Source organism: Bos indicus, chromosome 3 (assembly GCF_029378745.1).
Source record: "Bos indicus isolate NIAB-ARS_2022 breed Sahiwal x Tharparkar chromosome 3, NIAB-ARS_B.indTharparkar_mat_pri_1.0, whole genome shotgun sequence".
Classification (NCBI taxonomy): domain Eukaryota; kingdom Metazoa; phylum Chordata; class Mammalia; order Artiodactyla; family Bovidae; genus Bos; species Bos indicus.
This window is the reverse complement of record NC_091762.1, coordinates 8965803-8982260: the sequence shown is the minus strand read 5'-3', so window position 1 is coordinate 8982260 and position 16458 is coordinate 8965803. Positions and strand designations below refer to the sequence as shown.

The 16458-nt window shown below is 42.5% G+C and overlaps 1 protein-coding gene across 2 annotated transcripts; it reads left to right on the top strand.

Moving 5' to 3' along the window:
- Positions 1-261: 261 nt before the first annotated feature.
- Positions 262-16343, top strand: SLAMF7 (SLAM family member 7). Of its 2 annotated transcripts, XM_019987798.2 has the most exons (7): positions 262-418; positions 8327-8659; positions 8777-9049; positions 9262-9378; positions 10268-10371; positions 14444-14506; positions 15336-16343. In XM_019987798.2, exons 1-7 carry the CDS (start codon positions 370-372, stop codon positions 15405-15407), a joined length of 1011 nt encoding a protein of 336 aa, XP_019843357.2. In that variant the 5' UTR covers positions 262-369; the 3' UTR covers positions 15408-16343. The 2 variants fall into 2 exon arrangements, with proteins under 2 accessions (XP_019843357.2, XP_019843366.2); XM_019987807.2 differs by lacking the exon at positions 9262-9378.
- The last annotated feature ends 115 nt before the right edge of the window (positions 16344-16458 follow it).

The window sequence follows — 16458 nt, the reverse complement described above, 5'->3', positions numbered from 1 at the left end:
AGGGATTGTGGAAGTATTTTACTCACAAGATTGTTATGAGGGATACATTAAAGAATTCAGGTACTCCTGGTACTCTGAAAAGCTCAGGAGATATTATTTTATCTCCAGTGCAACTCTCTCATTCTCCATAACCTTCTATTTCCTTCCATGTTCTCTCTTCTGAATCTCTGAGAGGTCCTGTGGTATAGCAGAAACAGTTGACCATATAGCTTTAATCATTAGTGATTTAGTCATTCTTTGTGAACATAGGCAAAAAAGTCACTAAACGTGACTCACTATCCCATGACCCCACCTTCTAACTGGGGAAGAAATATAAACACTACAGAAGGGAAGTGCGTTTATTTCGGTGGTTAACACCCAGAAAGCAATATGCTTGGTGCCCCAGCATGCTTCATCTTTCTCCTCTGCCAGCTCACAGGTGAGTGCAACCAGATCCTCTTATTTTCCTGATTGTCTACCCCATCCTGGGTGTAGCTCCAAGCTCCTGGCTCCACTCTGGATCTCTGGCTCAACTCAGCAGGCTCTATCTCTCATGTAATATTGTTTTGTTTCCTGTGGTATCTGAATCACATATGGCAGAAAGAGACTGCAGGGACAGGAGAAGGAATGACTTTGGGGGTTAACTGCTCTTCTGACTGTCCCAGGGAAGGAAGGGCTGAACGAAGTGGTGTTGGGTATCAGGAAGACCTGTGTTCTAACCTGGAGTCTGCCGTGAATTAGATGAAAAATGTCATCTTCTCCAGACCTCAGCTCTTCCTCATTTTGAGAGTAATTTTAAAAACAAAATGAGATGCTGAGATGGTACAAGTGTAAATTTCTTTACTTAGAAATATGTATTTTAAATATTTTTATTTAAATATATTTATAACATTTATACATGTATTTCTATGTTTTATATTTTCATTGTTGTTTAGTCGCTAAGTCATGTCCAACTGTTTTGTGATCACATGGGCTGTAGCCTGCCATGCTCCTTTATCCGTGGTATTTCCCAGGCAAGAATACTGGAGTAGGCTGCCATTTCTGTCTCTAGGGTATCTTCCTGACCCAGGGATCGAACCTGCATCTGCTGCACTGGCAGGCAGTTTCTTTACCACTGAGCCACCAGGGAAGCCCATGTTTCATATTTACATCAATATAAATATATGTTATTTAGAAAAATATTTTAAATGATTATGCATTTAACAATCATTTTAATGGCAGAGAACTTTTGAATTTTCTCTCTTAACCCAAGCAATGCAATCAGTGTCTACTTAGAAAACCAATCCTTTCCTCCCCACCACCAGAGCTCTTGAAGTGTTTTGCATCAACAGACTCTCACCCTCCTTGAGTTCTTTAAAAGGTTCTGTTTTTAGGAAGCACCTGGTCCTGGTATAGACCCCCACTTTAAAACCTCTCCTGAACGGAAATGGTGATCAGAAGTGGAACTTGGGGATGGTGATGTGGAGGGGAAACATGGCAGGACTTTTCAAAACCCAGGTGCTCGCCTGAAACCTGACCTGGGGCAGCAGGTTGGTTGGAGCAGCCCTGCTCCAAGAGACTGTGGCAGCCTGCATGCTATACCTCCTGTGATTGAAAGGACAATCCAAGATTGTTCTAGACCTTCCAGGAAGTAGGACCATGGAAGGAGTGCTGCCCCTGGACAAGAAGTCCTGAGTTTGATAGTAACTATATTATTGTGAATAGGTTTCTTGGCCTCTGAAACTTTTTGCTTACAAATTCATAGCAGAAAATGAAACCTAACTTGCAAATTATCGTGGTGTTTTAAATGAGATATCAAATGCAGAACAATAAATAATAAATCACCATTTATTAAGCTCGTATTACACAGGGCATTTTTCATACAATTTCTTCACAAGTTTTTGAGATAGGTATTATTATCCCCAAAATGTAGGCTCTGAGAAGTCAAATGTCTTAGGCAAGAGGAGGTAGAGCAGAGACTGAGTTTCCAAAGCTAGTGCTCATTTCATCACAGCAAACTAACTGGCTAACACTGTACTCCCAGGAAAAGTGCTTGATAAACATGTACTTGAGCTGAATCTTCCCCAGGGATTCCTTCTCTCTCCAGGTACACGAAGCCAAGGTAGGTGCTGGAAATGCCCAAGAAGAATAGGTAACTCCATTGTCAGAATGTGGATGCACCAACCAAGAATCACCCTAGCCAAATTCAGAGGGACTAAGGAGTAACTCTTGCAGCCTCAGTATTCTCATCTGGAAAATGGGCACAATTTTGTGGTGATTCTATTATACAATAGTGTTGAGGAGAAAGTTAATAAAATGAAATTAGAAAAAGTGGGTGAAATGGTATTGGGGAGATGTTGAAAAAGACAAGAAGAGAAAAACAAGAAAAAAGGTTTGGGAGGTCACAACCCAAAGGAAAGGCGTGTAGCAAAGGGGAGGAGCTGTGGTCCCTTCTTGTTATGAAGAGCATCTTAGGGTTGACTCTCCTGGTGCAAAAAATATCTGAGACTTGGCCATGGCAAAAAGCAAAGGGTCTTCTCTCCCAGCTCCCTCCACTTCCAAAAGTAGCTGGGAATGCTCACTGTAGGAGCTATCTCCCTGTGCAGTGGCTGGACATACTCTTTTGTTGTGCATTAACCAGTTACTGATGTGTATGCATTAGGGTCCAGACCACCTTCTAAGAAGCTTACCTTGAAAGAAGCCGCCCAAAAGAGGTTTTGGGAAATCTCACTTTTAGTCATTCTTGTAGAAATGAGACCCCAAAGTAGGAAGCGTTCTCAAAGCCTGTCTCTTATACCACTACTGCCTGCTTCCCCTGTGCCCCCCACCATGGTTCAGACTGCTGTGTGCTTCTCAAAAACAACCTCCACATCTGTATTCACCCTTCACCCTCACCCAAACTCTGGTGAACAAAGGTTATGCCTTTTCTCCTGTGAGACTTTAGAATACTGAAACTCAAAGCAGTAGTGGGAGGCAGAAGTGGAAAGAATGAGGTCTTTAGAGAAGGCCGAGGAACAAACAGTCTCCTCTTGTCACATCTGCCACTTTCCAGTTTGGGGTCTTGGGAAAGTGACTCAACATCTTGGAGCCCCAATTTCTTTATCTATAAAGTTCACCTTAACCTCTATCACACAGAGTTGCTTTGAGGATCAAGAAAGGGAATACTCATTATACCAAGTATTCATTGCTGGAGTTATTATTACAGAGGAACCAGAATGGAACCCAAGTCTCCTGACACCCAGTTAGCCCAGAGTTCTGTTTTACACTGCCCCAAGCTGCTTGAGAGGAGAGGTCATCTCCACTCATCCCTGGATGAGATCCCAGACCCCATCACCACAGGATCTGGAACCTAATGCCTGTAGATCAGTCATCTGCTAATTCACAGCAAAATGGTATGTCTAGTCAACTGCTAGGGGAATAGCTCCTTCTGGGGAATTTAAAGTGGAAAATAAAATGACAATCATGGTGGAATTTCAAGGGGTTAAGTGTGAGAAAGAGTTGAAGACTTTCTCAGGGAAGGGCTTTGAAGTAGGCTTTATGAGTATTAAACATGATTTCGATAGACAGAGAAAAGGATAAAGCACCAAAAAAAATTGTGAGTTAGGACATAAACAGGGGATCAGCTGAGGAGGGAGTCCTGGTTGCATGTCTGGTAGTTAAGTGAGTGGCCATCCAAGGCTTCAATCATCCCACAGCATCAACTTTTGCTTGCCTAGAAGCAAAAATCCTGGGCTTCTCTAGATACAGTCAACCTGGGACGTGTAATACCCCTGAACTAATGCCAGAGGAAGGCTACTACTTGAGTTGAGTGCCTGTCAGTCTTATCCAAACCATTTTGCTGCTACAAAATGAGGAGGGAGTGAAATGGATGCAGAGGAGGCAAGTTACAGTATTTACTGCACTGATCCAGGTGGGAATCTCATGGGATCCAAACCTCCAGGCCTTATAGATAAATGGGAATAGCCACCCATTCTCTAGGCTCTTCTGATCATACATGTTACATCCCCCATCCCCCACTGTGTGTTCCCTAAGTACCTGTCACTTCTCCTTTCACAACACATGTTGTTACTTATTTAATGACTCTCTTCCAACTCCATGAGTACAAGGATCATGATTATTTTGCTCCCCATTTATACCCTCCAATTCCTAAACAGTATCTGGCCAAAATATGGAGCTAAACAAACTCTTGTTAAAAGAAGGAATGACTGAATGAGCAGAGCATGACCTACCTAGATGTAGTAAAACTATAGAGGACCACACACTGAAGGTGGGGAAGCCATCCAAGAGAGGGAAGCTTTAGTTCTGTCTTAAAACCTGAGAAGAGAAGTGTCTTGTTTCTGGATCAAGAAACAGTCAACTGGGAAGAGGAAGCAAAATTGGTTAGGATTTGCCAGTCCAGCCCCCTAACCTCTGAGCTCACATACAGGAATGGCATGGAACCACTTTTCTCCTTTATGATGCTTCTTCTCATCCTGAAGATACAATAAAGACAGAACAATGTCCTCCATCTAGGTTCCCGTTGGCAATTTGCACTGTAATGCCCTCCAGTTTCATTCTAACAAGGAACAACGATTTTGAAGACAGTTTTTATATATTCACAAAATTCACATTTCTTAAAATGTACCCTGGGGAGATAGAACTACATATGTAGAGATGTAAAAAGAACAATTATTTACTTGTGGCTTAAGTGTTGCATGAGTGCTAAAACACGAAAGTCAAACTCTTACAGTTTTATCACCCCAACACATCAAATGAAAAAAAATATACTGAAATGTACCCTAATCCAGGAAATTCACCTACTTAGGGGCAAGTCATAGCCAGTCTTTACTTGACTTCAAAATATTCACCCCTTTCATCTTGCGATTGAAGTAAAAGAATGAATGCATTAATTGATAAATCAAAAATTCAAAATAAAATTAATTTTTGTCTGTAACATTTACTGGGACTATTCTGACACCTCATGAGATGACCAAAGAGAAAGCAATGAAAAATCATCTTTCCCTTAGTATTAGAGAAGCAAGGAGGGCAGTTAAAAAAAAAAACCTGCTTACTTAACAGGGTGATTTGACAAAGGCTTGAGCGATCCAAAGTATATATCCACTGACTGATATAGAGAGGAAAAAGTTTGAAAGAAAAAACCAACTCTTAAAGAGCATTCACCCAGGAAGAGAAACCAGTTCTTGCAGAGATAAATTTAGCAAATAAGTTGGTCAAGACCTGTAATCAGAGGACTAGGTCAACATTTGGTAGCAACAGATTCCCTTACTCTGGGGCATTGATAGAACTGCTTGCACCTGAAGGATGGTCAAGAAAGGACTTGAATGGGAATTTGGGATCCAGTGAGGCTCTGGGATTCAGAGTGGACACCTAAACCCTTGAGGGAACTGAGGATGGGGAGTAATGGAAAGGGCTGGAGCTGTAACAAATGCCAAGGGACCTTCAAACTGAGCTGCAGTGTAAAGAGTTCAGGCTCCAGGGCTGGAATGACATTGGGTTAAACCCTCAAATTATCACCTGCTAGCTTTGTGCTCTTGGACAAGTTACTTGAGGTTTGGTTTTGTTTAAATCAAATCCAGTTTACAAACTTTTGCTATGAAGGGCCAAATAGTAAATATTTTAAGTTTTGCAGGCAGTATGATTTTTATCACAACTATCCAATTCAACCTTTGTAGTGGAAAAGCAGTCATAGACTGCTGCTATGGAAAGAACATGGCTGTGTTCCAATAAAACTTTATTTTCAAAACAGGGGCAGAACAGATTTGGCCCATGGCCTATAAGGTTGCTGATCCCTAATAAAAGGACCAAAACTAATTTTCAGGATTGCTCTAAGTCACAGGTGTAATATTTACAAAAAAAAATTTGACACAGAATAAACCCTTAGTAACAGCAAAATAGTTATTTGGGAATAATACTTTCTAGGGTAATTGAGTGTTAACAGGAATTATAATTTTAGATAAAAACTTCTTCTGGCATCTCAGATGGTAAAGAATTTGCCTGCAATATGGAGGACCTGGGCTTGATCCATGTGTTGGGAAGATCTCCTGGAGAAGGGAATGGCTACCCACTCCAGTGTTCTTGCCTGGAGAATCCCATGGACAGAGGAGCCTGGCGGGCTATAGTCCACGGGGTAGCAAACAGTCAGACATGACTGAGCGACTAACACTTTCACTTTCAGGCTTTCATGATTTTAGATATCTGAATAAGCCAGTTGCAGGAATTTGGGTTTTACTAGAAGAGTTATGAGTTACATGAGTGCTGGGGTGGTAGAAAATACTATGGTAAGAGATCTAGCTGTGAAACAAAAAAGAGCCTGAATGATTGGTCAATCAGCACAGGCCCAAGCAGGCACAGTGCCTGGGACCCACATTAGTTTTCATTTTGATTTTTTTTTAATCTGAAGGAAAAAAAATATTGCAATAATAATGACTATGTAGTAACAAATCTAACAGGTGTTACATCCATTTTTATACCAACACAGCACAAAATATAAATTTTAATATTTTATGGAAGAATGACCAACTAGGAAGGAAAAATAACTTTGGGTTTTTACTTTTACAGAGAACATCTTTAAGGAGAAGACTTTGGTTCTGATTTTAGTTTTTCCACTATTTCTGAACCTTGAATAACTTCTACTATTGAGTTTTCTCATTTGTAAAATATGCTGTATAAGGTCTTAACCCTGTGAGTACTGAGGTAGCGTCTGCCTCTTACCATGTATTTCAGTAAGTCACTTAACCTCATTGTGGCTGTGGTTCCTGATCTATAAAATGAGACTGTGAAAGAAAAAAAAATTCTTCCTGTAAGCATTGGTTTGGGTTACATGAGATCAGAGTCGGGGCTTTCAAACAGCTAATCCCTATCTAAGTTCCCTCACTGCTACATCCAGAGGCCAACCTTCAGATCTTAATAGGTAGAAGGTGACTCATTCCTCATACTTGTTTACTAGAAATACTCACTTGACCACTTCTGGAAGCTTTTTCAGCAGCCATTCTTAGCTATTTTTCACCTGGAGACAAAAAAATCAGTGATGGTTGTTTGCAAGTCATGCTTTTTGAGGTGAATTAGTATTGCAGTGAAATAAAAATTGGGGAAACAGTGGGCATTAAAACCCTACTACAATTCCTGATAGTTCAGAGTAAGCATCACAAGGTAGCCTGGGCATATTTCAGAGCTCCCAGTCACCCATTTTTTTCCTTTTCACTCAAGAAAGGATACTGGAACTCAAGTGAATGAGAACCTCATTTAGGGATGATCTTGAATTCCCTCCATTCTATTATAAAATAGAAAAATTTTCCGTGGTGTATATAGACCACAACTTTTTATCGATTCATCTGTTGATGGACATCTAGGTTGCTTCCATGCTCTAGCTATTGTAAATAGTGCTTCAATGAACAGTGGGATACATGTGTCTCTTTCAATTTTGGTTTCCTCAAGGTATATGCCTAGGAGTGGGAATCCTGGGTCATATGGTGGTTTTATTCCTAGTTTTTTTAAAAGAATCTCCATACAGTCTTCCATAGCGACTGTATCAGTTTACATTCCCAACAGTGCAAGAGCGTTCCCTCTTCTCCACACCTTGTCCAGCATTTATTGTTTGTAAACTATTTGATGATGGCCATTCTGACCGGTGTGAGGTGATATTACCATACATAAAATAGATAGCCAATGGGAATTTTCTGTATGTTTCAGGAAACTCAAACAGGGACTCTGTATCAATCTAGAGGGGTGGGATAGGGAGGGAGATGGGAGGGAGCTCCAAAAGGGAGGGGATATATGTATACCTATGGCTGATTCATGTTGAGGTTTGACAGAAAACAGCAAAATTCTGTAAAGCAATTATCCTTCAATGAAAAAATTAATTAATTTTAAAAAATAGAAAAATAAATCATCCTCAAAATTCTATGTTACCATTGTCTTTAAGAACTTATAGCTTTCTTGTCAGTGCTCTGGCTTGTGCTTGAGAACCTCTGTCCCAGGTCATGTAGACTGTCACCTTCCTCATCTGCATCAAAATTGGCTCTCCCAGGAGCAGCCTGGAAGTCCTACATGGAGCTTAAACAGTAACCTCCCTACTTGTCCTTCTACGGGAACTTGTCAAGACTGGAGCTGGGTTTCACGGTGTACCTCAGAGCTTGGTCTTTTCAACCAGAGGTCTCTGGAAATGGGGTGGATTTACCTGCCATCACCCCTTTCAGGCAGAGAATTCTGACCTCAATGTCTTTGTGTGAAGAGGTCCCAAAAGGTTTCCTGGGGCTGGCTAGGTTAGACTGAAAGGGTTTCTTGGGACCTTTCCGAGACCCAAAGGGAGTGAGTAATTGGTGGCAAAGGCAGGGACTCGGGTTTATTTTATGGTTCTCTGTTTCTGCAGGGCCAGCAGCCTCTGGAATCCCAAAGAAGCTGGTTGGTGCCATTGGTGGGTCTGTGATTTTCCCTCTGAATCTCTCAGTAAATCTAGTTGACAGCATTATCTGGGTCTTCAATTCAACCACTCTCGTTACCATACAGCCAAAAACAGCAGGCAAAAAAGCCCTTGTCATAGTGACCCAAAAGCGTAACATGGAAAGAGTGAATTTCCCACATGAAGGCTACTCCCTGAAGCTCAGCAGACTGAAGAAGAACGACTCAGGTATCTACCGTGTGGAGATACACAGCTCAACCCTCCAGGATCCCCTCACCCAGGAGTATGAGCTGCATGTCTATGGTGAGCAGAATCAGGTCCGAAGGCGGATGACTGCCTTCATAAAGTGGTGAACCCCCTGATATTGAAGCTGTTCAAACAAAGACTGGATGTCTATTCGGTTGTCTATTTCTCTTACAGAGTACCTGTCAAAGCCCAAAGTCGTCATAGGTCTGCAGGAGAATAAGAATGGCACCTGTGTAACCAATCTCACATGTTCCATGGAACATGGAGAAGAGGATGTAACTTACAGCTGGAAGTCTCTGGACCAGACAACCAATGAATCCCACAGGGGCTCCATTCTCCCCATATCCTGGAGGTGGGAGAAAAGTGACATGACCTTCATCTGCATGGCCAGTAACCCCATCAGCAGCAACTCCTCAAACCCTATCTTTGCCCAGAATCTCTGTGAAGGTGACTGTCTCTCCTCTTTCTCCGGGAGCCCCTGTTCTTAAGACCTATATCTTCTTCTCCTGGTTCCCATGTGAACAAACCTTTTGTGAAAACTAGAAGCCCTGGGGAAATCATCAGACTGGGAGGAAGGTTGCAATTGCTCTAAAAGCTGTGCCATTTTCCCTAGCTGATGCTTCTCCCTGGCTGTGCCTCCACCCGTTCTCTTTCTAAAGGTGCTGCTGGGGGCCAGGCTCCCTACGTGGTCCTCTACGTCCTGTTGTCGTTCTTCCTGCTCTGTTCCCTCGCACTGGTGTTAATTATTTTTATCATACAAAGAGAAAGAAAAAAAGGTAGAGTATGTACTGTTTACCTCAATCTTGCATCTTTTCCCTCATTCATTTAACAAGCATATGTTGGACTGTGTGTCAAGCTTCGTGCCTGGCACTAAGGATGCAGAAATGAAGAAGCCACAGTCTGTCCTAAAGGACAGGACCATCCATTGGCACTTGGTTCTGCAGTGGAGAGAATACTTTCATTTCTATCCTAAGGTCTTATCAGTCCCTTCTCCAGTGCCTGCCTTCTCTTTCCCCCTAGAGGGACTTACTAGTGTAGCCCTTCTGCTGACACAGGCCCCACACAGCTGACTCTGCTCCCCTGACCAGAAGGCCATGGCCTCCAACACTGAGGTCCACAGACCAGCACACTCCAGTCAGCCCATCCCTGTCAGAGCCCCCAGCCCATCCCAAGTCCCTCCACTGGATCAACTCCAGAGATTTCTCTTCACTCCCCACCTCAGTCTAGATACATTCCTCTTGGAGAAGGCATTGTCTGTCTTTCTCCATGCTATATCCCATGTCCCTAAACCCTGCTGATTTGTCTTTTTGGGTTCCCACTGATACCGTCCACTGAGGGTATCAGGGAGGGACCTAAGCATTGGTTAGGAATGAACTGCAGACACTGAGATCTTCTTTCCCTCCTGGAAACACTGAGGAATCATTTATGATCTCCTCTGCTTCCTATTTAGAGTTTGGGAAGCAAAGTGATGAGGGTTACCAGTTCATCTTGGAGTTTTCCTGGGTTTAGCATTAAAAGTCTCATGTTCTGGAAAACCCTTCAGTTACAGGAAAATCAGGATGCTTGAAAATCACCCTAAGTGGGTTATTCAAATAGGATGGTGTACCAATAAGGGTGGCCAGTGGAAGGAGGACCAGCTCTGATTCTTTCTCAACTTGTTTTCAGAGATCATTGAAGAGAAGAAGGAACTGGACACTCATCAGAAAACTCTTCCCTTCCCTCCCATTCCTGAAGAGATGCCCGAGTATGATACAATCTCTACTTTTAATGTGAGTTCTTTCCCATTTTTTCTGGGGCCTGATTCTCCTCTGAGTCCCTCCTTTGTTTAGTTGAGCTTTTTCCAAGGATTTGGACAACATGAGAAATGAGAATGTATAACCCTTGAACCCAATGCACTTTATCTCTTCCATCTTTTTTTTTTTATTCAATTTTAATTAAAAAAAAATTATACATGTGTTCCCCATCCTGAACCCTCCTCCCTCCTCCCTCCCCATACCATCCCTCTGGGTCGTCCCAGTGCACCAGCCCCAAGCATCCAGCATCGTGCATTGAACCTGGACTGGCATCTCGTTTCATACATGACATTTCACAGGTTTCAATGCCATTCTCCCAAATCTTCCCACCCTCTTCCTCTCCCACAGAGTCCATAAGCCTGTTCTATACATCAGTGTCTCTTTTGCTGTCTCGTATACAGGGTTGTCATTACCATCTTTCTAAATTCCATATATATGCGTTAGTATACTGTATTGGTGTTTGTCCTTCTGGCTTACTTCACTCTGTATAATAGGCTCCAGTTTCATCCACCTCATTAGAACTGATTCAAATGTATTCTTTTTAATGGCTGAGTAATACTCCATTGTGTATATGTACCACAGCTTCCTTATCCATTCATCTGCTGATGGACATCTAGGTTGTTTCCATGTCCTGGCTATTATAAACAGTGCTGCGATGAACATTGGGGTACACGTGTCTCTTTCCCTTCTGGTTTCCTTAGTGTGTATGCCCAGCAGTGGTATTGCTGGATCATAAGGCGGTTCTATTTCCAGTTTTTTAAGGAATCTCCACACTGTTCTCCATAGTGGCTGTACTAGTTTGCATTCCCACCAACAGTGTAAGAGGGTTCCCTTTTCTCCACACCCTCTTCAACATTTATTATTTGTAGACTTTTGGATCACAGCCATTCAGACTGGTGTGAAATGGTATCTCATATTGGTTTTGATTTGCATTTCTCTGATAATGAGTGATGTTGAGCATCTTTTCATGTGTTTGTTAGCCATCTGTATGTCTTCTTTGGAGAAATGTCTATTTAGATCTTTGGCCCATTTTTTGATTGGGTCATTTATTTTTCTAGAGTTGAGCTGTAGGAGTTGCTTGTATATTTTTGAGATTAGTTGTTTGTCGGTTGCTTCATTTGCTATTATTTTCTCCCATTCTGAAGGCTGTCTTTTCACCTTGCTAATAGTTTCCTTTGATGTGCAGAAGCTTTTAAGTTTAATTAGTTATATGCCAATAAAATGGACAACGAGGAAGAAATGGACAAATTCTTAGAAAAGTACAACTTTCCAAAACTCGACCAGGAAGAAATAGAAAACCTTAACAGACCCATCACAAGCACGGAAATTGAAACTGTAATCAAAAATCTTCCAGCAAACAAAAGCCCAGGTCCAGATGGCTTCACAGCTGAATTCTACCAAAAATTTAGAGAAGAGCTAACACCTATCCTGCTCAAACTCTTCCAGAAAATTGCAGAGGAAGGTAAACTTCCAAACTCATTCTATGAGGCCACCATCACCCTAATACCAAAACCTGACAAAGATCCCACAAAAAAAGAAAACTACAGGCCAATATCACTGATGAACATAGATGCAAAAATCCTAAACAAAATTCTAGCAATCAGAATCCAACAACACATTAAAAAGATCATACACCATGACCAAGTGGGCTTTATCCCAGGGATGCAAGGATTCTTCAATATCTCTTCCATCTTTATGGATTCTTTCCTGTGCAGGAATTGATGGCCTTTGGTTCTGACCCAGCCAGGAATGCTAACACTGTGATCCATGGAATCACTCCTTCCCCCTGGCACAATGGCCACTCAGCAGGCCTGATCCCTTTTGTATAGGCAGTGGAGATAGAAATGTGATTTATTTATTTATTTATTTATTTTTACTTTACAATATTATATTGGGTTTGCCATACATCAACATGCATCCACCAGGGGTGTACACGTGTTCCTTTAACATATTTGAGTTATGGTGTCAGAAGGTGGGCTTCAGAGATGCTTTTTCCTCTGAGGCAATTCAAGGAACCAGCAGGAGGAGGCTCAGATGTTCCACACCCAAGACTTCCCATGTGTGGGTCATCAAGCTTCAGTGACCACAAGGTTAATTCAAAGAAAACTCTTTGAAAAGAAAATCCCAAGATAAAGTTGAAAGAAATCCAAATAACAAGAGACAAATTGGGGACTTCACTGGTGGTCCAGTGGTTAAGACTCCACACTCCCAAAGCAGGAAGCCTGGGTTCAATCCCTAGTCAGGGAACTGGATCCCACACGCTGCAACTAAGAGAGCCTGCAGCCAGCAATGAAGATCCTGTGTGCCACAACTAAGATCCAGAAGAGCCAAATTGATTAACTGATTATAGAAAAATGAGAGAGAGAGGCAGTTTTGAGACAAGAACTAGATAGACAGCTTCAAAAGGTCCCCTGGGAGCAATCATTGTAGCCAAGGCTGGGCTTGCTCCTTAGGGGTCATAGTGCTCTTTCCACATTGGCCCACTTAATGAAAAAGTTAAAGCACTTTAGAGCCTCAAAAATCTTAGTGTTACTTCAGCCATCAATGCCTCTGGATCAGGATGCATCTTCTTACACTTATCCACAACTTTTCCAAGAGGAGTCATTACATTTCCTCTTCCAAGTTGTTGATGTTCTGAAAGCTCCTTCCTTCCTTACAGGAGAGACCTCTCTGTGCTCCACTCAGCCTGACTTTTGTCAAAACTAATCACTTTCCTAACATCCCCCTCTTCTCCTGCTCAAGACACATTCCCTGGAGACCACAGTACTGTCCTCGATGTTCAAGAATAAACTTTACTGACCCAGGATATCTGTCTCTGGCCTGGGAGGAGCTTTTGTTACTGTTGTCATCATTGTTTTATCCCTTTCTGATTTGAGTTTGTTTGCAACATTAGCAGTGTTATTTCAAATTATTCTTTAATCACTTGGGAGATTCATAGCTCACGGGACTTATTTATCTTACATATTTATTAGATGATTTAAACAGAACACAGTTTAAAAATAATGCAGTTGCTTCTTGAAAAAAGTCATTAATAATTACAATGGCAGTCACGGGCAAGAATACTTCTCACTCCCTGTTCCTGCTCCAGAACCCTCTCTTCCCTCTCACCATCTCTTCCCACCTCTGCTTTCCCTTCTCCAGATTCTGGATGCCTCTTTAGCCTTGTCTATGTGACCCAGGGTGTTCAGTTCAGTTCAGTTCAGCTGCTCAGTCGTGTCCAACTCTGTGACCCCATGGACTACAGCACTCCAGCCCTCCCTGTCCATCACCAACTCCCAGAGTTTACTCAAACCCATGTCCATTGTGTCAGTGATGCCATCCAACCATCTCATCCTCTGTCATCCCCTTCTCCTCCTGCCTTCAATCTTTCCCAGCATCTGGGTTTTTTCAAATGAGTAAGCTCTTCACATCAGGTGGCCAAAATATTGGAGTTTCAGCTTCAGCATCAGTCCTTCCAATGAATATTCAGGACTGATTTCCTTTAAGATGGACTGGTTTGATCTCCTTGCAAAGTCCAAGGGACTCTCATGAGTCTTCTCCAACACCACAGTTCAAAGGCTTCAATTCTTTGGCATTCAGCTTTCTTTATAGTCCAACTCTCCCATCCATACATAACAACTGGAAAAGCCATAGCTTTGACTAGACAGATTTTTGTTGGCAAAGTAATGTTTCTACTTTTTAATATGCTGTCTAGGTTGATCATAACTTTTCTTCCAAGGACCCAGGGTGTAGGTGATGATTTCTTTTGTTTGTTTTCTGCTGCTGCTGCTAAGTCGCTTCAGTTGTGTCCGACTCTGTGCGACCCCATAGACGGAAGCCCACCAGGCTCCCCCGTCCCTGGGATTCTCCAGGCAAGAATACTGGAGTGGGTTGCCATTTCCTTCTCCAATGCATGAAAGTGAAAAGTGAAAGTGAAGTCGCTCAGTCGTGTCTGACCCTTAGCGACCCCATAGACTGCAGCCTACCAGGCTCCTCCGTCCATGGGATTTTCCAGGCAAGAGTACTGGAATGGGGTGCCATTGCCTTCTTTGTCTTTGTTTTCTAACAGGGCACTATTCCAGAGGAAAACCCAGCCAATACCATCTATTCCACTGTGCACATAGCCCCAAAGGTAAGAACCCTTAGGGCTGAGTTTCATCTTAGGTGTCCCATCCTCTTTTCTTATTCAAGATTACCTAGAATTTCTTGGGCCCCAGGGATTTCATTTTCCCTGGTACTAAAAGGCACCCAGTATATCCCATTCCTGTTGCTTAAGTTTACAAGTATGTGGGGAAAAGGGGAGAATTGTGTTTTAGGAGTTGAAGTGGGGATAAAGTGGAACAAATAGAGTAGGAGAGAGGTTCCAGGTAGGACTGATAGGGAAAATCAGCAAGAGCCTTACTGAGGGCATGGGGAAAGGTCCACGGCTTCAGCTGTGCCTGGGAGAAAGGGATGGATGGCTGGGGAGACAATTCCAGCTTATTTCGGGTCACTTGTAAACCGGAGGCAGGAGAACATTCCTCTTCTTTTCCAAGGTCTAGCTATGTTACATCTAGTTTGCACCTCCCCCCACAGTCAAATTACTACCAACACAGTAAGTTTGTAAATCTTATTCCTTCAGAGATCACACTTGGTGGAAGCAGGGATACCTTCCTTTCTCATCTTCAAACCAGATCAGAAAATTGAGGATGGGGCAAGCACTGTGCTTAGTAATAGGAAAGGTTGGTTTGGATAGATTGTTAGAAGGAAAGTTCAGTCCATTAAGCATTCAAGATAAATGTGGGTTAAGCTTGAGAGATAGTTTTTCTAAGGTCAAAATGATTAAACAGAGGAGCAAGCACAGTGGCAGGGGTTGGGTTGAGTACCCTTGGCAGTGAAGTTTCTGGGATGGTGGGGTCTCCTGGGAGGATCCAGAGCCCTGCTCCCTTACAGCATTCTTCATCTTTATGTCTGCCCGACAGGTAACAGAACCCTACTCCCTGCCCATGTTGTCAGATACACCAACGGCATCTATCTATAACAATGTCATGTAAACAGACATGTGCTCCAAAGAAAATGATCACAAGAATTCACATCAAGGAAGAATGAAGAACACTGACTTTCTTCGATAATAAACTATCCCTTATGCTCCTTCAGAGTTAAGAGTTCCTAATCTGGGAATTCCCATGTGGTCCAGTGGTTAAGACTCTGTGCTTTCACTGCTGAGGGCCCAGGTTCAATCCTTGGTTAGGGTACTAAGATCCCACAAGCCATGGGGTGAGGCAAAAAAAAAAAAAAGAGTCCAACATCCTATCCACTGCTGACAAATCTCAAACCCCAAATCCCTCCCTGGAAATTTGACTAGAAATTTATTGGCCAATTCAAAGCAAGGGGCTTAGAAGCATCTCTGTTGAAATGTTAACACAGATTCAAACAGCTCCCTTTCCAGGGCTTGGAGATGAGGAATACACCAAGTGCTTGGTTGCCAAGAGGGCAAGAACTTCAGGGTGGCCAGCTGACCTTAGCAGCAGAAGCAGAAGACAACAATCAGAGGGGATTGATTTACTGACTCATCAGTGACATGCTGAGCTCACGAGTGCTGTGCTGAGCTCACACTTATTTTGGTCAGATGTGCTCTCTGTGACCCTGAAACTGACCCTTCAGGAACTACTTCCCTGGGCAGTGGCAGCAGGCCTGACCACAGATTTCTGAAACCCAGGGAGTCAAGTGTGGATACACAAGACTTGGGAGTCAAAATGCACAAGGAAAGAGAAGCCTGGTGGAAGACAGTTTGGCTGACTGGAAACTCAAACAAGGAACATGCCGAGAGAGAACATTGCTTTTGGACATCTTTCTGGATACACAACTTGAATGGAAATGTTGGGAACAAATCTGAGATCCCAGGTCTGGGGGTGTGAAGTGTCTCCTTTATTTAAGGGAAAACAACTTGTGCATTGGGGAAGTGTAAAAATAAATGTCACTTATAAAGAGGAAGGTCTATTCATTTTCAGAGCTTTTGCTATTTCTGTGAAAACAATCAGTACAAAATAATACTTATGCTAAAGAGACATATTTTTGAGATGACAAATTCTGTTCCCCTTCATG

Bases quoted from the DNA above. Each gene is read 5' to 3' on its own strand.
- SLAMF7 (XM_019987798.2), top strand. From the start codon at position 370: ATGCTTGGTGCCCCAGCATGCTTCATCTTTCTCCTCTGCCAGCTCACA. The intron at 419-8,326 runs GTGAGTGCAACC...CTGTTTCTGCAG, and splicing joins TCTCCTCTGCCAGCTCACAG to GGCCAGCAGCCTCTGGAATC. The intron at 8,660-8,776 runs GTGAGCAGAATC...TTTCTCTTACAG, and splicing joins GTATGAGCTGCATGTCTATG to AGTACCTGTCAAAGCCCAAA.